The sequence below is a fragment of the Pseudophryne corroboree genome, chromosome 5 (genome assembly GCF_028390025.1).
Source record: "Pseudophryne corroboree isolate aPseCor3 chromosome 5, aPseCor3.hap2, whole genome shotgun sequence".
Classification (NCBI taxonomy): Eukaryota; Metazoa; Chordata; class Amphibia; order Anura; family Myobatrachidae; genus Pseudophryne; species Pseudophryne corroboree.
In genome coordinates, this window is record NC_086448.1 from 656,264,868 (window position 1) to 656,289,177 (window position 24,310).

The following is a 24,310-nucleotide window of genomic DNA, read 5'->3' on the forward strand; positions in this document are numbered from 1 at the left end:
GCTGTGGCAGGCCTGCCACAGAATGTGCAAGTTGAATTGTGCTACAAATCCAACGAGCAATCGTCTGCTTAGAAGCAGGAGCACCCAGCTAGTTGGGTGCATACAGTATAAACAGCGAGTCAGATTTTCTGACTCCAGCCGTCCTTGAAATATATATTTTCAATGCCCTGACAACGTCCAGCAACTTGGAATCCTCCAAATCGCTAGTAGCCGCAGGCACCACAATAGGCTGGTTCAGGTGAAACGCTGACACCACCTTAGGCAGAAACTGAGGATGCTTCCGCAGTTCTGCCCTGTCCGAATGGAAAATCAGATATGGGCTTTTATACGATAAAGCCGCCAATTCTGACACTCTCCTGGCTGAAGCCAGGGCCAGTAGCATGGTTACTTTCCATGTAAGATATTTCAAATCCACCGATTTGAGTGGCTCAAACCAATGGGATTTGAGAAAATCCAAAACTACATTAAAGGTCCCACGGAGCCACTGGGGGCACAACCGGGGCTGTATATGTAGTACTCCTTTTACAAGGAACTGAAGCCAATTCTTTCTGGAAGAAAATCGACAGGGCCGAAATTTGAACCTTAATGGACCCCAATTTGAGGTCCATAGACAATCCTGTTTGCAGGAAATGTAGGAATCGACCCAATTGAAATTCCTCCGTGGGGGCCTTCCTGGCCTCACACCACGCAACATATTTTCTCCAAATGTGGTGATAATGTTGTGCAGTCACCTCCTTCCTGGCTTTTACCAGTGTAGGAATGACCTCTTCCGGAATGCCTTTTTCCCTTAGAATTCGGCGTTCAACCGCCATGCCGTCAAACGCAGCCGCGGTAAGTCTTGGAATAGACACGGTCCCTGCTGAAGCAGGTCCCGTCTTAGAGGTAGAGGCCACGGATCTTCCGTGAGCATCTCCTGAAGTTCCGGGTACCAAGTTCTTCTTGGCCAATCCGGAGCCACGAGTATCGTTCTTACTCCCCTTTGCGTATAAATCTCAGTACTTTTGGTATGAGAGGCAGAGGAGGAAACACATACACTGACTGGAACACCCACGGTGTTACCAGAGCGTCCACAGCTATTGCCTGAGGGTCTCTTGACCTGGCGCAATACCTGTCCAGTTTTTTGTTGAGGCGAGACGCCATCATATCCACCTTTGGTTTTTCCCAACGGTTCACAATCATGTGGAAGACTTCTGGATGAAGTCCCCACTCTCCCGGGTGTAGATCGTGTCTGCTGAGGAAGTCTGCTTCCCAGTTGTCCACTCCCGGAATGAACACTGCTGACAGTGCTATCACATGATCTTCCGCCCAGCGAAGAATCCTTGCAGCTTCTGCCATTGCTCTCCTGCTTCTTGTGCCGCCCTGTCTGTTTACGTGGGCGACTGCCGTGATGTTGTCCGACTGGATCAACACCGGCTTACCCTGAAGCAGGGGTTTTGCCAGGCTTAGAGCATTGTAAATCGCTCTTAGCTCCAGTATATTTATGTGAAGAGACATCTCCAGGCTTGACCATACTCCCTGGAAGTTTCTTCCCTGTGTGACCGCTCCCCAGCCTCTCAGACTGGCATCCGTGGTCAGCAGTACCCAGTCCTGTATGCCGAATCTGCGGCCCTCTAACAGATGAGCACTCTGCAACCACCACAGAAGAGACACCCTTGTCCGTGGCGATAAGGTTATCCGCTGATGCATCTGCAGATGCGATCCGGACCATTTGTCCAGCAGATCCCACTGAAAAGTTCTTGCGTGAAATCTGCCGAATGGAATCGCTTCGTAAGAAGCCACCATTTTTCCCAGGACCCTTGTGCAATGATGCACTGACACTTTTCCTGGTTTTAGGAGGTTCCTGACTAGCTCGGATAACTCCCTGGCTTTCTTCTCCGGGAGAAACACCTTTTTCTGGACTGTGTCCAGAATCATCCCTAGGAACAGCAGACGTGTCGTCGGAAACAGCTGCGGTTTTGGAATATTTAGAATCCACCCGTGCTGTCGTAGAACTACTTGAGATAGTGCTACTCCGACCTCCAACTGTTCTCTGGACCTTGCCCTTATCAGGAGATCGTCCATTTTCTTCTTCATCATTTCGGCCATTACCTTGGTAAGGACCCGGGGTGCCGTGGACAATCCAACCGGCAGCGTCTGAAACTGATAGTGACAGTTCTGTACCACGAACCTGAGGTACCCTTGGTGAGAAGGGCAAATTGGGACATGGAGGTAAGCATCTGTCCCGGGACACCATATAGTCCCCTTTTTCCTGGTTCGCTATCACTGCTCTGAGTGACTCCATCTTGATTTGAACCTTTTTATGTAAGTGTTCAAATATTTCAGATTTAAAATAGGTCTCATCGAGCCGTCTGGCTTCAGTACCACAATATAGTGTGGAATAATACCCCTTTCCTTGTTGTAGGAGGGGTACTTTGATTATCACCTGCTGGGAATACAGCTTGTGAATTGTTTCCACTACTGCCTCCCTGTCGGAGGGAGACGATGGTAAGGCAGACTTCAGGAACCTGCGAGGGGGAGACGTCTCGAACTTCCAATCTGTACCCCTGGGATACTACTTGTAGGATCCAGGGGTCCACTTGCGAGTGAGCCCACTGCGTGCTGAAACTCTTGAGACGACCCCCCACCGCGCCTGAGTCCGCTTGTACGGCCCCAGCGTCATGCTGAGGACTTGGCAGAAGCGGTGGAGGGCTTCTGTTCCTGGGAATGGGCTGCCTGCTGCAGTCTTCTTCCCTTTCCTCTATCCCATGGCAGATATGACTGGCCTTTTGCCCGCTTGCCCTTATGGGGACGAAAGGACTGAGGCTGAAAAGACGTTGTCTTTTTCTCCTTTATACGGCAATACTTCCATGTGCCGTCTGGAATCTGCATCACCTGACCACTGTCGTGTCCATAAACAACTTCTGGCAGATATGGACATCGCACTTACTCTTGATGCCAGAGTGCAAATATCCCTCTGTGCATCTCGCATATATAGAAATGCATCCTTTAAATGCTCTATAGTCAGTAAAATACTGTCCCTGTCAAGGGTATCAATATTTTCAGTCAGGGAATCCGACCAAGCCACCCCAGCGCTGCACATCCAGGCTGAGGCGATCGCTGGTCGCAGTATAACACCAGTATGTGTGTATATACTTTTTAGGATATTTTCCAGCCTCCTATCAGCTGGCTCCTTGAGGGCGGCCCTATCTGGAGACGGTACCGCCACTTGTTTTGATAAGCGTGTGAGCGCCTTATCCACCCTAAGGGGTGTTTCCCAACGCGCCCTAACTTCTGGCGGGAAAGGGTATACCGCCAATAATTTTCTATCGGGGGAAACCCACGCATCATCACACACTTCATTTAATTTATCTGATTCAGGAAAAACTACAGGTAGTTTTTTCACACTCCACAAAATACCCTTTTTTGTGGTACTTGTAGTATCAGAAATATGTAACACCTCCTTCATTGCCCTTAACAAGTAACGTGTGGCCCTAAAAGAAAAATACGTTTGTTTCTTCACCGTCGACACTGGAGTCAGTGTCCGTGTCTGTGTCGACCGACTGAGGTAAAAAGACGTTTTAACGCCCCTGACGGTGTTTGAGACGCCTGGACAGGTACTAATTGGTTTGCCGGCCGTCTCATGTCGTCAATCGACCTTGCAGCGTGTTGACATTATCACGTAATTCCTTAAATAAGCCATCCATTCCGGTGTCGACTCCCTAGAGAGTGACATCACCATTACAGGCAATTGCTCCGCCTCCTCACCAACATCGTCCTCATACATGTCGACACACACGTACCGACACACAGCACACACACAGGGAATGCTCTGATAGAGGACAGGACCCCATTAGCCCTTTGGAGAGACAGAGGGAGAGTTTGCCAGCACACACCAAAACGCTATAATTATACAGGGACAACCTTTATATAAGTGTTTTTCCCTTATAGCATCTTAATATATATAATCATATCGCCAAATAAGTGCCCCCCCCTCTCTGTTTTAACCCTGTTTCTGTAGTGCAGTGCAGGGGAGAGCCTGGGAGCCTTCCCACCAGCATTTCTGTGAGGGAAAATGGCGCTGTGTGCTGAGGAGAATAGGCCCCGCCCCCTTTTCGGCGGGCTTCTTCTCCCGTTTTTCTGAGACCTGGCAGGGGTTAAATACATCCATATAGCCCCAGGGGCTATATGTGATGTATCTTTTAGCCAGTATAGGTATTTCATTGCTGCCCAGGGCGCCCCCCCACAGCGCCCTGCACCCTCAGTGATCGCTGGTGTGAAGTGTGTGACAACAATGGCGCACAGCTGCAGTGCTGTGCGCTACCTCATGAAGACTGAAAAGTCTTCTGCCGCCGGTTTCTGGACCTCTTCACTTTTCGGCATCTGCAAGGGGGTCGGCGGCGCGGCTCCGGGACCGGACTCCATGGCTGGGCCTGTGTTCGATCCCTCTGGAGCTAATGGTGTCCAGTAGCCTAAGAAGCCAATCCATCCTGCACGCAGGTGAGTTCACTTCTTCTCCCCCAAGTCCCTCGTTGCAGTGAGCCTGTTGCCAGCAGGACTCACTGTAAAATAAAAAACCTAAAAACTTTTTCTAAGCAGCTCTTTAGGAGAGCCACCTAGATTGCACCCTGCTCGGACGGGCACAAAAACCTAACTGAGGCTTGGAGGAGGGTCATAGGGGGAGGAGCCAGTGCACACCACCTGATCCTAAAGCTTTATTTTTGTGCCCTGTCTCCTGCGGAGCCGCTAATCCCCATGGTCCTGACGGAGTCCCCAGCATCCACTAGGACGTCAGAGAAATGCTAGTTACAAAAAGGGACCGATTCAGATGTGGACGGATTAGTTATACAGATGTGTCCTCTTACATCTTTGCTCAGTGCACTACTACACATAAGGCATGAGTGCTGTGTGGCTCGGTGGCATTGCACGTCTTTTTTTAAATTTTTTCCATGAAAATGCCTCTAAGTCGCAAAGTAAGGCACAAAGGACGCACAAGCAGCTTTGCTGGATAAAATATGGAACATGCCTATATCGTGTGTGTGACTGCGACTATATTTGCATACAAAATACTATGCTACAGTGTTTTCCAGAAAAACACTGTAATGTAGCATTTCGAATGCAAATACAGACACACGGCATGGCGCTATTTAGCATCACTGCAGCAAAAATGTAAGAGGACACATATGCAGATGATGCTAACATAGAAACAGCAACAATAGTTCTAATTAGTGATGAGCGGGTTCGGTTCCTCGGAATCCGAACCCCCCCGAACTTCACCCATTTTACACGGGTCCGAGGCACACTCGGATACTCCAGTATTGCTCGGTTAACCCGAGCGCGCCCGAACCTAATAATCCCGCTATCGGATTCTTGCGAGATTTGGATTCTATATAAGGAGCCGCACGTCGCCGCCATTTTTCACTCGTGCATTGGAAATGATAGTGAGAGGATGTGGCTGGCGTCCTCTCACTTTGTTTCAGAACTTTCAAGGGGCTGCAAATATCTTTATTCTGGGAACCAGCAGTATTATAGGAGGAGTACAGTGCAGAGTTTTGCTGACCAGTGACCACCAGTATTATACGTTCTCTGCCTGAAAAACGCTCCATATCTGTGCTGCATTGTAGTATATAGTAGGAGTACAGTGCATAATTTTGTCGACCACCAGTATATAATATATAGGAGTACGGTACAGAAGGCCACTGCTCTACCTAACTCTGGGCCAGATGTACTAAGCCTTGAAAAGTGATAAATATCACGGTGATAAAGTACCAGCCAATCGACTCCTAACTGTCATTTTTCAAACACAGCCAGTGACATGGTAGTTAGGAGCTGATTGGCTGGTAGTTTATCACTGTGAAATTTATCACTTTTCAGGCTTAGTACATCTCCCCCTCTGTGTCGTCAAGTATACTATCCATCCATACCTGTGGTGCATTTCAGTTTTGCACAGTTTGCTGACCACCAGTATATAATATATAGCAGTACGGTACAGTAGGCCACTGCTCTACCTACCTCTGTGTCGTCAAGTATACTATCCATCCATACCTGTGGTGCATTTTAGTTGTGCGCAGTATATATATATATATATATATATATATATATATATATAGTAGTAGGCCATTGCTATTGATACTGGCATATAATTCCACACATTAAAAAATGGAGGACAAAAATGTGGAGGGTAAAATAGGGAAAGATCAAGATCCACTTCCACCTCGTGCTGAAGCTGCTGCCACTAGTCATGGCCGAGACGATGAAATGCCATCAACGTCGTCTGCCAAGGCCGATGCCCAATGTCATAGTAGAGCGCATGTAAAATCCAAAACACAAAAGTTCAGTAAAATGACCCAAAAATCAAAATTAAAAGCGTCTGAGGAGAAGCGTAAACTTGCCAATGTGCCATTTACGACACGGAGTGGCAAGGAACGGCTGAGGCCCTGGCCTATGTTCATGGCTAGTGGTTCAGCTTCACATGAGGATGGAAGCACTCATCCTCTCGCTAGAAAAATGAAGAGACTTAAGCTGGCAAAAGCAAAGCAAAGAACTGTGCGTTCTTCTAAATCACAAATCCCCAAGGAGAGTCCAATTGTGTCGGCTGCGATGCCTGACCTGCCCAACACTGGACGGGAAGAGGTGGCGCCTTCCACCATTTGCACGCCCCCTGCAAGTGCTGGAAGGAGCACCCGCACTCTAGTTCCTGATAATCAAATTGAAGATGTCACTGTTGAAGTACACCAGGATGAGGATATGGGTGTTGCTGAAGCTGAGGAGGAAATTGACCAGGAGGATTCTGATGGTGAGGTGGTTTGTTTAAAGTCAGGCACCCGGAGAGACACCTGTTGTCCGTGGGACGAATATGGCCATTGACATGCCTGGTCAAATTACAAAAAAAAATCACCTCTTCGATGTGGAATTATTCTAACACAAATGCGGACAACAGGTGTCAAGCCGTGTGTTGCCTTTGTCAAGCTGTACTAAGTAGGGGTAAGGACGTTAACCACCTCGGAACATCCTCCCTTATACGTCACCTGCAGCGCATTCATCACAAGTCAGTGACAAGTTCAAAAACTTTGGATGACAGCGGAAGCAGTCCACTGACCACTAAATCCCTTCCTCTTGTAACCAAGCTCCTGCAAACCACACCACCAACTCCCTCAGTGTCAATTTCCTCCTTACACAGGAAAGCCAATAGTCCTGCAGGCCATGTCACTGGCAAGTCTGACGAGTCCTCTCCTGCCTGAGATTCCTCCGATGCATCCTTGAGTGTAACGCCTACTGCTGCTGGCGCTGCTGCTGTTGCTGCTGGGAGTCGATTGTCATCCCAGAGGGGAAGTCGGAAGACCACTTGTACTACTTCCAGTAAGCAATTGACTGTCCAACAGTCCTTTGCGAGGAAGATGAAATATCACAACAGTCATCCTGCTGTAAAGCGGATAACTCAGGCCTTGGCAGCCGGGGCGGTGAGAAACATGTTCCGTTATCCACCGTTAATTCACAGGCAACTACAGACTTGATTGAGGTACTGTGTCCCCGGTACCAAATACCATCTAGGTTCCATTTCTCTAGGCAGGCGATACCGAAAATGTACACAGACCTCAGAAAAAGAGTCACCAGTGTCCTAAAAAATGCAGTTGTACCCAATGTCCACTTAACCACAGACATGTGGACAAGTGGAGCAGGGCAGACTCAGGACTATATGACTGTGACAGCCCACTGGGTAGATGTATTGCCTCCCGCAGCAAGAACAGCAGCGGCGGCACCAGTAGCAGCATCTCGCAAACGCCAACTCGTTCCTAGGCAGGCTACGCTTTGTATCACCGCTTTCCAGAAGAGGCACACAGCTGACAACCTCTTACGGAAACTGAGGAACATCATCGCAGAATGGCTTACCCCAAATGGACTCTCCTGGGGATTTGCGACATCGGACAACGCCAGCAATATTGTGCGTGCATTACATCTGGGCAAATTCCAGCACGTCCCATGTTTTGCACATACATTGAATTTGGTGGTGCAGAATTATTTAAAAAACGACAGGGGCGTGCAAGAGATGCTGTCGGTGGCCCGAAGAATTGCGGGCCACTTTCGGCATTCAGCCACCGCATGCCGAAGACTGGAGCACCAGCAAACAGTCCTGAACCTGCCCTGCCATCATCTGAAGCAAGAGGTGGTAACGAGGTGGAATTCAACCCTCTATATGCTTCAGAGGATGGAGGAGCAGCAAAAGGCCATTCAAGCCTATACATCTGCCTACGATATAGGCAAAGGAGGGGGAATGCACCTGACTCAAGCGCAGTGGAGAATGATTTCAACGCTGTGCAAGGTTCTGCAACCCTTTGAACTTGCCACACGTGAAGTCAGTTCAGACACTGCCAGCCTGAGTCAGGTCATTCCCCTCATCAGGCTTTTGCAGAAGAAGCTGGAGACATTGAAGGAGGAGCTAAAACAGAGCGAATCCGCTAGGCATGTGGGACTTGTGGATGGAGCCCTTAATTCGCTTAACCAGGATTCACGGGTGGTCAATCTGTTGAAATCAGAGCACTACATTTTGGCCACCGTGCTCGATCCTAGATTTAAAACCTACGTTGGATCTCTCTTTCCGGCAGACACAAGTCTGCAGAGGTTCAAAGGCCTGCTGGTGAGAAAATTGTCAAGTCAAGCGGAACGTAACCCGTCAACAGCTCCTCCTTCACATTCTCCCGCAACTGGGGGTGCGAGGGAAAGGCTAAGAATTCCGAGCCCACCCGCTGGCGGTGATGCAGGGCAGTCTGGAGCGAGTGCTGACATCTGGTCCGGACTGAAGGACCTGCCAACGATCACTGACATGTCGTCTACTGTCACTGCATATGATTCTCTCACCATTGAAAGAATGGTGGAGGATTATATGAGTGACCGCATCCAAGTAGGCACGTCAGACAGTCCGTACGTATACTGGCAGGAAAAAGAGGAAATTTGGAGGCCCTTGCACAAACTGGCTTTATTTTACCTAGGTTGCCCCCCCCCCCCCCCTTCCAGTGTGTACTCCAAAAGAGTGTTTAGTGCAGCCGCTCACCTTGTCAGCAATCGGCGTACGAGGTTACTTCCAGAAAATATGGAGAAGATGATGTTCATCAAAATGAATTATAATCAATTCCTCCGTGGAGACATTCACCAGCAATTGCCTCCAGAAAGTACACAGGGACCTGAGATGGTGGATTCCAGTGGGGACAAATTAATAATCTGTGAGGAGGGGGATGTACACAGTGAAAGGGGTGAGGAATCGGACGATGAGGAGGAGGTGGACATCTTGCCTCTGTAGAGCCAGTTTGTGCAAGGAGAGATTGATTGCTTCTTTTTTGGTGGGGGCCCAAACCAACCAGTCATTTCAGTCACAGTTGTGTGGCAGACCCTGTCGCTGAAATGATGGGTTTGTTAAAGTGTGCATGTCCTGTTTATACAACATAAGGGTGGGTAGGAGGGCCCAAGGACAATTCCATCTTGCACCTCTTTTTTCTTTAATTTTTCTTTGCATCATGTGCTGTTTGGGGACTATTTTTTTGAAGTGCCATCCTGTCTGACACTGCAGTGCCACTCCTAGATGGGCCAGGTGTTTGTGTCGGCCACTTGGGTCGCTTAGCTTAGTCATCCAGCGACCACGGTGCAAATTTTAGGACTAAAAATAATATTGTGAGGTGTTCAGAATAGACTGAAAATAAGTGGAAATTATGGTTATTGAGGTTAATAATACTATGGGATCAAAATGACCCCCAAATTCTATGATTGAAGCTGTTTTTGAGGGTTTTTTGTAAAAAAACACAAAAATCCAAAACACACCCGAATCGGACAAAAAATTTTCAGGGAGGTTTTGCCAAAACGCGTCCGAATCCAAAACACGGCTGCGGAACCGAATCCAAAACCAAAACACAAAACCCGAAAAATGTCCGGTGCACATCACTAGTTCTAATATGGTAATGCAGCATTCATTACTGATCCAAACTGCATCATAGGACGCAGTATGGGATCATCTGCAACAGCACTGCAAACTGCGAGACCCATGGGGTCGCCAGCCAGCCTTCGCAGGTCCTAACTAGAGGCCAGGAAATCTGTCCCCTGACTGAGATCCTGGCCTCATCCCTCCACTGCAATGACATGCCTCTGTTTGATAAACGTTGGCTGTTGCAGCATCCTCCTAAGCCTCTAAATGGCATCAGACTGCTAATCACCGACAGTCTGATGCCCTAGTGCGAGCTACATCACAGACCTGTACGGCATATGGGAATACTGTAATGAAATGAAAACGGGTTAAGAAAATCAAGCTGTTTACCTGTAATTGTCATATATCCACATGACAATTTCATACATACGTTCACGACAAATCGGAAAGTTGTGTGAACTAAACGCGGTTACAGATGGCAAAAGTTCTCGTAGCTCAGTGGGTTTCAGTTTGGGTAACATCTTGTATATTATATCTAGGCACACTCGCTGCCTTTCATCATCCCTGAAATAAAAGTGAACACCACAAGTCATTGTTTGGCACACTTTAATGATATTAGTAAAACATGATTATACTGCTTGATAATGCAACACTGGGAAAATTCAAATAACCCTAAAGAGTAAATGATGCATCCTGGAGAACGGAGTGGGATCATGAGGGCATAGCAATACTTACTAATTTAATTGTCATGGGAAGAAAGGAAGGGAAAGGAAAAGACAGGTGAGAATCTTAGATCACATAGTGAATGTTAGCATGACAACAATGTGCTGACTTTTGATAAGAAACAAGAGTTGCAAATTGTTGATGTAACTGCAAAACTGTGATGCAACTGCAGAATATATGGTATATCCTTAAGTGCTTAAAGTGGCTATAAACAACTGACATTTACATGTTGGATAATATTAATGTGCGCCAGTTATATTACCTAGGAAGTAAGACAGGTACTGTATGTGGGGTAACGAGTACCAGAACAGTGTAGAGGCCACTGGAATTTGCACGGTGTCATATGTGCTAGTACACTTTTCAGTTGGGTCCTATTTAACACATGTAAACATAAGTGACCACTAACAATACATGCTTTCCAGACCTCCTAGCTGAACTATTAGTTGCCCTTGGGGCCCGAGATTAGCCACTCCTGGTCTAAACTAAAGGGTTGTTAATGTACTTTAGTATAAGAAACATGGCTTCAAGAGTTACAGCATTCTGTACTCCTCGCTGTAAGAAGGGACAGTGAGACTAATGGGTTGTCTAAAACAGGAAGACACTAAAGTTTTAATGATTGGGAAATACAACAAATGTTGTAAAAACACAAACGAGAGTAAAGAAAATTGCAACCACCACCTCCAGTATGATCTTCCATAAATTTTGGAAACCACAATAGATGGGTTGCCAAAATATGTAGGTATAGAAGACTTACCATTGATAACTTTATTTCTCTGATGTCCACAATATCCGCCCGATAATATTGGGTGGGATATGAGGTAGCGTCAGCGGAATGACACCAATCGTTCAAAAGCTTTCGGCTTCCCAGAATGCAACGGGCCAGTCTCCTATATCCCCGCCTCCTGGCTCAGGCAATTCAGTTATTTTCCAAAGCTCAAGGCAGGAGTATCATAGAGAGCCCTAATCAGGCAAGAAGAACATACACACACACTTGCATACAAGAAGGAAGAGGTTAGAAAGTATAAAGATACTCAAATGAGGTGCGTCAGGGTGGGATCCCTGTGGATACTGTGGACTTCGGAGAAATACAGGAGGGTGTTTCTAGTAGGCAAACGCATAACCGCAAGATAACGCTTCTTGCACCCAGGCATCTGTGGTGGACTGCTGCTAGGTCTGTGCAAATAGAAAAAGTCGGACACCAGGTGGAGGCCTGTGCCATCAGGCTGATGACTTATATTCTGGTTTGGAAGCAGGCCTTCTGGTAGCCCAATGCTTTTTAGTCTTTCAAGACTTATCTGATTGGGACTGTTTGCCTTAACCCTTTCCTTTTGCTTTCCTTGGGTCCGAAAGGACCGAAAAGCTGGAAAATTAGGTTTAGACTTGTAAGTAGATGGAAACTTCACTTTCTTAGAGTCTGCTTCTGACTCCAGAATATTGTTTAACTCTTTACCAAATAGGATATCTCCAGCAAAGACTCTAGTAACATTTTGGACTCTGAGTCAGCCTTCCATGTACGTAGCCAGACGGCTCTGCGTGATGCTACTGCTGAGGCTGACGCATGAGAAGCTACTATACCCATATCCAAGACTGCTTCTTCCATAAAGACAGATGCTTGTTTAATATGTGCAATATGGGACTTTTGTTCTCTAGATGCCAATGAAAGGTCGTCTTCCAATGCATCAGCCCAGGCCGCCACAGCTTTCGCCATCCAGGCTGAAGCCATTGCCGGCCTAACAACTACTCCTGATCAGGAAAAAACTGTTTTTAGAAAACCATCTATCTTTCTATCTACCAGTTACATTATTTAATGATGTTGAAGGTAGATTTACGCACCAACTGAATGACATGCATATCTACCTTGGGAGAAACCTCCCTTTTCAAACAATCCCCAGACGATAGAGGATAATAAGAATTCCATTTTTCGGAATTCTGAACTTTTTACTGGGTGTAACCCAAGCCTCTTGCATGATTTCAGTCAGCTGTTCTGACTCTGGAAATTCAGTTCTGACTGTTTTGGGACGTTTCAGCAAAGGGCCTTGTATTTTAACACAGGCTCTGCTGCCTCCTCTAAGGATAGAATGGCATTTACAGCATTAATTAGCTCAGGTACATCTACTGAGCTGGGACCTTCATCCTCGTCTCTGTATACAGACTCAGGATGTGAGGAACCATCCTCATCCTCTGAAGTGTCCTCTGCTGAAACATGTATAGACTGTGAAGATGTTGTTTCAGGTCTGTGTGATTTACTTTACACATGTCTTTCAGCCTGTTTTTGTTGAAAGGCTGCAGATTCCTGGACTGGATGGAATTAGACCCAGTGGGAATGTTGCATGTAAGGGTTAACTGGGTAACCTATCCCTGGTATGGGAGCTGGCATTATTCGGTCAGCTATACTGGATAATGTTTGTGCAAATGAAGCCCATGGGGGTTCTGATTGAACATGTGCCTGCCTTGGATTATTAAGGAGGCTTTGGTGAAAGCTATAACAATTTGCACATAATCCATTTTGTACCAAATCTTGAAAGGTTAACCCTGGTTGGCATGACAAACATGATATCAATGTTGGTGTTACTGTGGAGAGTGTTTCCTCCTCACCCTTGCCTCTCTTAGACATGGTAAACAAATCACACACCTGTATGGTGTTAACACCACAATTAGTGACCGTATTCACTTTAAGCTTGCTAAAATGATATACAATCCGATCCCTCCCTGCCTTGCACCAGCATTGAGGATCGGTAAATAAAAAGACAGCAGAACAGACGGAAATATAGTATAGTATAGAAAAAGTCAGTAGCCGCAAAAGCAATCAGTCACAAGTTAAACATTAACATAATAAGCAATATGAGCATATATTCGACTACAAATACATTTAAAGTATGTAGGAAAATAGGATTTTGGTACCTACCAGTAAATCCTTTTCTCGTAGTCCGTAGAGGATGCTGGGGTCCACATTAGTACCATGGGGTACAGATGGGTCCACCAGGAGCCATTGGCACCTTAAGAGTTTGAGAGTGTGGGCTGGCTCCTCCCTCTATGCCCCTCCTACCAGACTCAGTTTAGAAACTGTGCCCGAGGAGACAACATACTTTGAGAGAAGGATATTACACAGATAGTGGTGAGATTCATACCAGCTGGTCTTCTGTTTGCCGGCGGTCGGGCTCCCGGCGCTCAGTATACCGGCGCCGGGAGCCCGACCGCCGGCTTACCGACACTTATTTTCCCTCGTGGGGGTCCACGACCCCCATAGAGGGAGAATAAAATAGTGTGGCGCGCGTAGCGCGCCACCGTGCCCGTAGCGTGGCGAGCGCAGCGAGCCCGCAAGGGGCTCATTTGCGCTCGCCAAGCTGTCGGTAAGCCGGCGGTCGGGCTCCCGGCGCCGGGATGCTGGTCGCCGGGAGCCCGACCGCCGGCCACCCGTAGTGAACCCATACCAGCTCACACATACAAGGCACGTCAAGTCAACTAGCTTGAACTACTCAGCAACAGCTGAAACATTACTTATCAAGTAACAAAGCAGTACTCAACTAAAACGACGTTGTACTGAAACAAATAACAATTGCAGAAAAACGAAGCGCTGGGAGGGTGCCAGCATCCTCTACGGACTACGAGAAAAGGATTTACCGGTAGGTACCAAAATCATATTTTCTCTTACGTCCTAGAGGATGCTGGGGTCCACATTAGTACCATGGGGATGTACCAAAGCTCCCAGAACGGGAGGGAGAGCGCAGAGGCTCCTGCAGAACTGATTGACTGAACTTCAGATCATCAGCCAGCCAAAGTATCGAACTTGTAAAACTTTGCAAACGTGTTCGACCCCCACCAAGTTGCAGCTCGGCAAAATTGCAATGCCGAGACACCCCGGGCAGCCGCCCAGGAAGACCCCACTTTACGAGTAAACAGATTTTGGACACGGCAGTCCTGCCATAGAATAAGCGTGCTGTATAGTGTACCTAATCCAGCGAGAAATAGTCTGCTTAGAAGCAGGACACCCAATTTTCTTGGGTTCATAGAGGACAAACAGAGAATCCGACTTTCTGTGACGAGAAGTTCTCTTCACATATATCTTCAGAGCCCTTACAATATCCAAGGACTTTGAAGTAACTGAGGAGTCAGTAGCCACTGGCACCACAATAGGTTGGTTGATATGGAGTGCCGACACAACCTTCGGAAGAAACTGCTGACGAGTCCGGAGCTCAGCTCTATCTTCATGGAAGATTAAATAAGGGCATTTACATGATAACGCCCCCAGCTCAACGTCTAGCAGAAGCCAAGGCCAACAAAGTGACCGCCTTCCATGTAAGAAATTTGACCTCTACCTCCTGTAGAGGTTCAAACCAATCCGACTGGAGGAACTACAACACGTTAAGGTCCCAAGGTGCCGTAGGCGGTACAAAGGGAGGTTGGAAATGCAGAACTCCCTTCAAAAAAGTCTGAACCTCAGGCAGGGCAGCCAATTGTTTCTGAAAGAAAATGGATAGGGCTGAAATCTGAACCTTTACAGATCCCAAAATCAGACCCATATCCACTCCTGCTTGCAGAAAGAGGAGGAAACGTCCCAGTTGAAACTCCACAGTAGGAAACTTCTTCGACTCACACCAAGAGACATATTTCTTCCAAATACGATGGTAATGTTTAGACGTTACCCCTTTCCTAGCCTGTAAGAGGGTAGGAATAACCTTCTTCGGAATGCCCTTCCGAGCAAGAATCTGGCGCTCAACTTCCATACCATCAAACCTAGCCACGGTAAGTCTTGATAGGCGAACGGCCCCTGCTGCAGCAGGTCCTCCCGAAAAGGAAGAGGCCTCGACTCTTCTTGCAGTAGATTTAGAAGGTCCGCGTACCAAGCCCTTCTTGGCCTGTCTGAGGCAATGAGGATGGCTTGAACCCTTGTTCTCTTTATGAGCTTTAGGATTTTTGGGATGAGTCGGAGTGGTGGAAACACGTAAACTGACTGGAACACCCACAGACACACCAGGGCGTCCACTGCCACTGCCTGTGGGTCCCTCGACCTGGAACAATAACGCCGTAGCTTCCTGTTGAGACGAGAAGCCATCATGTCTATTTGGGGAAGACCCCAAAGATCTGTTACTTCCTTGAACACATTGGATGGAGTCCCCACTCTCCTGGATGGAGATCGTGTCTGATGAGGAAGTCTGCTTCCCAGTTGTCTACTCCCGGAATGAAGATGGCTGACAGTGCCAACGCGTGCTTTTCTGTCCAGAGGAGTATTCTTGTCACCTCTGACATCGCCGCTCTGCTCTTCGTTCCGCCCTGTCGGTTTATGTAAGCCACTGTTGTTATGTTGTCTGACTGAAATTGAATGGCCCGATTTCTTAGAAGAGGGCCGCCTGAAGAAGACCGTTGTAGACGGCTCTTAGTTCCGTTCCATATTGATGGACAGGCCGGCTTCCAGGCTTGACCACCGTCCTTGGAAGGTCACCCCTTGAGTGACTGCTCCCCAGCCCCGGAGGCTTGCATCCGTTGTTAGCAGGACCCAGTCCTGAATTCCGAACCTGCGGCCTTCCAGGAGGTGAGGCAATTGGAGCCACCAGAGGAGTGAGATCCTTACCCTTGGTGACAGACGAATTCTCTGATGCATGTGGAGGGGAGAACCCGACCACTTGTCCAGGAGATCCAGTTGGAAGGTCCAAACATGGAACCTCCCATACTGGAGAGCCTCGTAAGAGGCCACCATCTTTCCCAATAGGTGAATGCATTGATGAACCGACACCCGGGGTGGCTTCAGGACATCCCTGACCATGGATTGGATCACCAACACCTTGTCCCGCGGAAGAACCACCCTCTGCACTTCCGTATCCAGGATCATTCCCAGAAATTACAATCTCTGGGTTTGTTCCAAATGTGACTTTGGAAAATTCCAAATCCAACCGTGACTCTGGAGCAGTCGCATCATTAGAACAATGGACTGCAGCAGCTTCTCCTTGGACGATGCCTTTATCAGGAGATCGTCCAGATAAGGAAAGATGTTCACACCCTGCTTGCGGAGTAGTATCATCATTTCCGCCATCACCTTGGTAAACACCCTCAGTGCTGTGGAGAGGTCGAATGGCAGGGCCTGGAACTGAAAATGACAGTCCAGCAATGTGAAGCGGAGATAAGCCTGATGTGGCAGCCAGATCGGAATTTGATGGTACGCATCCTTGATATCCAGTGATACCAGGAATTCCCCCTCTTCCAGACCTGATATCACCGCCCTGAGAGACTCCATCTTGAACTTGAACTCCTTTAGAAAAGGGTTCAATGATTTTAGGTTCAGAATGGGCCTGACCGAACCATCCGGTTTCGGTACCACGAAGAGGTTCAAATAGTAACCCTTGGTCAGCGTGTGAGGTGGCACTGGCACAATGACCTGTGCCTCCACCAGCTTTTGGACAGCGTCTTGAAGCACTGCGCTGTCCTCCAACAGAGTTGGTAAGCCCGACTTGAAAAAACGATGAGGAGGGAGACTTTGAAATTCCAGCCTGTATCCCTGAAACACAATATCTACTACCCAGGAATCCAGGCCGGACGATACCCAGACATGACTGAACTGTCCCACAGGTCCCACCACCAGCCGTACAGTCCACCGTCCTGCAGAGGACTTTGGGGTACCTGAAGCAGGCTTTTGTTCCTGGGAACCTGCAGAGGCAGGTTTCTTGGACTTAACTCTACCTCCTCTAAAGAAGGTTTTGGATGATCTCACCTTTCTAGGCTTGTTAGGCCGAAAAGACTGCTGCGCAGCTGAAAAGGATTTCTTCATAGCAGGTGCTGCTGAGGGAAGAAACGGAGACTTACCCGCTGTAGCTGTGGATATCCACGCGTCAAGAGCTTCCTCAAAGAGAGCCTGACCTTTATAGGGTAGCGACTCCACGCTCCTTCTGGATTCCGTGTTGGCTGACCACTGGCGCAGCCACAGTCCCCGACGAGCTGAAACAGACATGGAAGAAATTCCCGCAGCCATGGAACCCAGGTCTTTCATGGATTCTACCATAAAACCTGCAGAATCATGTATGTTGCATAAACATAATGCAACGTCATCCCTATCCATCGTATCCCAAACCTCAAGCAAGGTAGCCGGCCACTTCACTATTGCCTTTGCAATCCATGCATTAGCAATAGTGGTAAGTAATATGGACCCAGAGGCAGTATACAGTGATTTAAGTGTGTTATCAATCTTCCTATCTGCCGCTCCTTTAAGGCGGTAAATCCAGGAACAGGTAAAACCACCTTTTTTGAGAGTCTGGATACAGATGCGTCAACAAATCGGTGGGTTTTCCCACTTTTTCCTGTCCTCTTCAGGGAAAGGAAAGCCCACCAGAACCCTCTTCGGGATCTGAAACTTCTCATCAGGGTTAACACATGCTTTTTCAAATATAGCATTCAGCTACTTTGACGCAGGGAAGGTTAGCGAGGCTTTCTTGTTTTCAGTGAAAAAAGCCTCCTCAACCTGCTCAGGTGTGGTATCATTAACATTTAACACATCCCTGATAGCCTCTATCAACAATTGCACTCCCCTTGCAAGAGATGCAGACAACCCCATCACCATCTGTAGTGTCAGAATCGGTATCCGTGTTGTCTTGTGTGACATGCACCAGCGCACGTTTGTGGGGGTATATAGCAGGGTGTCCTGAGGTAGCAGACATGGGCAATACAGCCATAGAGCTCTGCAATACCTGGGTTGCAGATTCATTACTAGCAATCCTGTCAGAAATCTGAGAAAAGTTTTGATAGAGGAAAACCACTCTGGTTCCCTTGCTGGTATCTGTGCTAAACAAGAGCTAACCTGATTACATGGAATGGGATCATCCTGGGAGGATAAATCCTCTGCAGCATATGACACAGTATCACTGGACATAGCTAAAGGAGATCACCAAACACTCCGCGCACACACACACACACACACACACACACACACACACACACACACACACACACACACACACACACACACACAGGTGGGGGCAGACAGAGTTTCCCCCCCAAGAATGGCAAGAGAGAGACAGAGATTGGAGCCAACCCAACACACAGCGCTTTCTAGCAAAGGGAGACCCCTTGTTAGCGCTGACTGTGCTCCTTAATAAGACACACAGTCTAATTATAGCCTCCCCTCCCTTCTACAACCCCCTGGTACCGTGTGCTGACAGTTGGAGTTGCTGTAGAGGGACCTGTTCTTCCTCCCAGTGCTATACAGGCAGGAAAATGGCGCTGGAACGCTGCTGGGTCCACTCTGAGAAGCTCAGCACCCTTAATGGCGCTGTCTTCCCGCTCTTCAGATGTTTATACCGGCCGGAGGACTTTTGCTGGCTGAGATCCGCGGACCCCGACAGGATTGCTGACCAGTGTGGGGGGGTAAGCGCTGGCCCAGGACGACCCTCACAGCGCCGCACTATGTGCCTCTGGTACCTTGCTGGAGCGCAATTAATACTGCTCTCCCTCCCCGTTGCCACCATCTTCACACCAGCACCCCACTTCCTAGTGGGGTCGGTGACTCACTCACCACTTCTTCAGCTCTGTAAGGGGTTGGCGGCATGCTGCTGGGGAGAGCGGTTCCCCTGTGGTGGAGACCGATCAGACCCCTCTGGAGCTCAGTGTCCAGTCAGCGGAGTCAGTGGCTAAGACCCCGCAGGGCGGACACTGCTCCCCCCCTTAGTCCCTCGCTGCAGACAAGCTGTTGCCAACAGCCTTCTGTAAAAAAAAAACCCTCTAAATACTGTATAACTTTTACTAGAAAAGCTCAGGAGAGCTCCCCTAACTGTGACCGGCTCCTCCGGGCACATTTTCTAAACTGAGTCTGGTAGGAGGGGCATAGAGGGAGGAGCCAGCCCACACTCTCAAACTCTTAAGGTGCCAATGGCTCCTGGTGGACCAGTCTATACCCCATGGTACTAATGTGGACCCCAGCATCCTCTAGGACGTAAGAGAAAAACAAATTACTGCAACATCTAATATAGGACTATTCAGTCGTACAGCAAAAGAAAAAGCAGTAAAAGTTTATCAGACTCGTATGCATCAGGCACTTATCAAACTACTCGTACCCCAGTGGTAGGTAGAGACTTAGTGTTGTATCACCTGCCTCAAGAGAGCGGGATACAGGGAGACTTAACCCTGCTTCCAGGATCGATCAATACGATAGCCAACGCTGAGTGGATACAGACGCAAATAGTAAACGAAGCCGTCAAAGTGACCACACATGTTATCAGTGAACACAGATGCCCAAGTAAACACAGACGCACCAGTGACACAGCCGCCTATGCTGCTACTGGGTTAGTAAGTTATCTAGGGTCTCAGACAGAAGCTAATGTCGGGAAACTCGGGGGGGGGGGGGGGGGGGGGGGGTTTGACCAGGGGAGCGTCTTTCTCCCCACTGCTGACATCAACCCCAGGGATCGCGGCCTCACACTAATCCCTGGAGCCTATGATCCTTGAGGCCCATTGCTGGTGCACCTGAGGTGTTCGGTAGTGTCCTCCCGAAAACAGTGCGTCTATGTCTCGCGTCTCCCCTGCTAAGCTGAACCGACACCTTACTTTCTCCCTTGCTACGGGCACAACCTGGTAACGTCATCTGGACTTGCTAGTAGATCAACACAGTTGCCCGCAGAAACAGCACTGTACACATCGGTAAGTGTTGTAGCAACTCTTTCTAAGGTGCGTATACAACGCTTTTTCGAAAGATCACTCAAAACTAATAAGGCTAAAAAAATAAAATAATATAAAGCTTATAGCTGCAAAAAAACAGCAGCCCCATGACCATGGTCCGGATCCTGCAACACCAAACAAAAAACTGAATTGAATGAGCCAGGAGGCGGGCATATAGGACACTGGCCCATAGCATTCTAGGAGGTTGAAAGCTTTTGATCGATTGGTGGCAGTCCGCTGACGCTACCTCATATCCCAATGTTATCATGTGGATAAACTGTGGACCCTGCAGGAGAAATTATCTATTTGTAGATCTGCACAAGTTCCTGAGCAATCAGCCTCCATGGGCCAGACACTTACTGCTCCAGAAGTCCACTCCTGTTAAATCCTTTTCTTTGAATCCATAGGGGTCACTGGAGTACCCTAGGGATATGGACGGTGCGATAGCAGGGATAGGCACATTTAAATATTTAAATGTGTAGCCCTCCTTGCCATCCATCCACCCAAGATGCCTTTTGCTGAGCCGAAGAGGAGTGAAAGAGGATGAACAATGGGGAATTACATATAACATTATAACAGAACGGACAACTAGAAAGTTGACACGACAACAGATAACAATCACCGTAACATTCAAACAAGCCGGTGATAATGTCTTACCATAAGATATACTTAACTTACCACAACACAGGTGAAACTGCTCTGGGCAGGCATCCAGTGACCCCTATGGATTCAAAGAAAAGGATTTAACTGGTAAGTACCAAAATCCACTTTTCTTCTTCATCCACTAGGGGTCACTGGAGTACTCTTGGGACGTACCAAACTTTCCCCCTTGAGAGCTAGTTGGCACCTGTAACACTAGACGGCCAAAGTTAGATGTTGATGCCGCAAAAGTATCAATCTTGTAAAAGCACACAAACGTGTGCACTGACGACCATGTAGCCGCACGGCAAAGTTGTGTTGTGGAAGCCCCATGACCTGTTGCCCATGACGTTCCAACAGAACGCATGTAATGTGCTGAAATAGATGCAGGCGGCTGTAGACTAGCATGAAAATAAGCCTGACGAATGGTCAGCTTAATCCATCTAGCCAACGTCTGGTGGAAGCTGGCCAACCTATCTTGACTGCATCAGAGAGAACAAAGAATGTTATTTGTTTTGCGCACTGTTGATGTTCGGGGTATATAAATGCAAAGCGCACGCACCACATCCAAAGTAGCTGGAGTTCCTGAACCTTCTGAAAAAACAGGAACTACGATTGGTTGGTTGATTGATATGAAAAGATGATACTACCTTTGGTAGAAAAGCGGGATTCGCCCGAAGTTTCGCTCTGTCATCATGAATCACCAGATAAGGTGGTTTGCATGACAACGCACCTAATTCAGAAACACTCCTTACCGAAACTAAGGCTAGGAGAAAAAACGTTTTCCAAGTGAGAAACTTAACATCCACTTGTTGTAAGAGTTCAAGTCCCATGGAGCTGTTGGTGGTATAAACGGAGGTTGAACACTAAGGACACCTTGCAGGAACGTATGCGCTGTTGGCAAAAGAGCTAAACGGCGCTGAAAGAAAATTGACAAAGCAGAAACCAGCACCTTTAGTGTCGCTAAAAATAGTCCTCCATCTAACCCCGCATGTAAAAATAGCAAAAGATGGGATAACTTGAAAGATGATGTCGGAAATTTCAGAGCTTCACACCAACCTATATAAGCTTGCCAAATCCTATGATAAAGTGTAACTGGCTTCCTAGAACGTCACCTGGTTGGTATAACCAACTCTGGAATGCCCCAGCGGTACCAACAGACACTCCGTCAAGTGCAGCAATGCCTCATCGGGGTAAAGAAACTGACCCTGTTGCAGAAAGGTCTGGACGCAGTGGAAGCGTCCACGGATCGTTTGCGAGTAGAACACGGAGATCCGAATACCACGGTCTGCGAGGCCAATGAGGCGCCACTAGTACGACGGTCATGGACTCTCTTTTGATCCACTTTAGCAACCGAGGAAGCAGCGAAAATAATAATAATAATAATAATAATTTTATTTATATAGCGCTCTTTCTCCAACAGGACTCAAGGCGCTTTACAGCAAAATGGTGGAAATAGATACACAGGTCTGTAAGCCCATGCTATTGTGAGAACATCCACTGCCTTACACTTACTGTACCAGATGGCGAATACTTAGTGCTTTCTCCTCTGGAAGTTAAATTCATTGATCTACCGTATCCAGAATCATTCCTAGAAATTTAATCTGTTGAGACGGGACCAAGCTTGATTTACTGAAGTTGACAATCGAACCATGCTGAACTAGTACCATGTACGCTGTAAGGCATTTTGAAGGAGTATTTGTTGAGATCAAGCCTTGAGGAGAAGGCCGTCTAAGTACTAAACTATTAGCACTGCCAGAGACCTGAGCTGAGCAATCATCACCTTTGTGAATACCCGAGGCGCTGATGAGAAGCCAAACTGTAGTGCCTAAAAATGATAATGGGTTTGTTGTACTGCAAACCTTAAGTACGCCTGAGGTGGCCAAATTGGAATGCGTAAGTACACATCCTTGAGATCTATAGAAATAATGAATTCCTGTGGTTCTAAACCTGCAATCACTGACCACAGGGATTCCAGCTTGAATCTGTAGTATGTGACGTACTGATTGAGCCCCTTTAGGTTAAATATTAGTGTGACCGAGCCATCCGACTTTGGTACTATAAAAAGATTTGAAGAATAACCTTGAACTTGTTGATGTACTGGTACCCAACTCAAAACTGCTTAATCTACAAGAGACTGAATAGCGGTCTGTAGAACTGCCTTCTTGTCTCCTGACACAGGCAGACCTGTCTTGAAAAACCGCATCAGTGGTAGACAACCGAATTCTATTTTGTAACCTTTGAACACTAAAATGCGGATACACCCATCTGTGGATGTCTGAAACCATGCTAAGTGACAAGATTGAAGACGTTGATAGAAAGAAAAAACAGATAGAGACAGGAGTCTCAGACTGTAAAACCCGGCGCTAAATGAATTAATTATTTTATCTCAATCAGTGTTTCTTTAAAGCAGCTGAGTAAAAACAGCTTGATAGGCTGCAAAACAACAGAGATTCTTGAAACAATTGGAAATTACTCTGCGCTATGAAACACTTTATAGATTAAATGTGTGTGGTCTGTCATGGAGAATAATTGACTCAGTGGGACTCAATGTAGATAAAAATAAGTAATTTTATCCAAAATATTTATAAACATACAACATGTAAGGACCAGATAACATATCGCCAGTATAAAGCAACGCCTGTATTCCTTGCTTGGACTCTGCCTCGGCCTGCCAAGACCACAACCAAAGTGCACGGCGGGCCGCAACTATAGAAGCAGAAAATTTGAGAACTTGTGCGACATTCATAGATGCCATAGCCAAATACTCTGCCAATTCACAAAAGTCATCGGTTAGCAGTATAAGCTGGTCTGAGGAATGACCCTGTTGTAGGTCTAAACTGAGCTGTATTGCCCATGCAGCTACTGCCTTGTTAACCCAAACTCCAACTAAAGCAGGTCTAAGCAACACTTCTGCTGCTGTATTAATGGACTTTAGCAAGTCCTCCAGCTTACGTTCTGACAGTCTCTAAACGTTGTTGCAGCTGGGATTGGAATAGTTAACTTCTTTGAAAAAGTTGACACTGAAGAATCCCTCTGTTAAATTTTTCCATTTATGTCAAACTGTGGGAATGGGTAGTTAGACAGAAATTGCAGTGGCACAGTAAAGCGTTTATCTGTTTTGTGAATTAGGAAAACACACATTAGGCCCCTTTGCCCTTAGCAAATTAAACTTTACCTTGTGACAGATTCACCTGCGTCCTCTTTTTTCTGAAATATCAGGACTGACAATGAATCGTCAGATCTGGCTGCTCAGACGGTATTAACCTGAAATCAGACCATGCCGCCCCACGTTCTTTCCGTGGAACGGACATTAAATCAGCCATTACATACAGTATGCCATCATCGGCCAAGGAGGATCAAGCCAGAGGTCCTTATTGGACACGTATTTGCAAGAGACACTGTCACGTAACACATTATTACAGT

General features: G+C 47.3%; 1 protein-coding gene across 1 annotated transcript in view; it reads right to left on the reverse strand.

Moving 5' to 3' along the window:
• The window catches only part of PRKDC (protein kinase, DNA-activated, catalytic subunit), an 836,940-nt gene that overhangs the window by 271,338 nt on the left and 541,292 nt on the right, over window positions 1-24,310 (reverse strand). Inside the window, exon 55 of the mRNA XM_063923695.1 lies at window positions 10,277-10,450. Coding sequence (XP_063779765.1) covers window positions 10,277-10,450 — 174 coding nt within the window. The remainder of the gene's footprint in view (window positions 1-10,276; window positions 10,451-24,310) is intronic.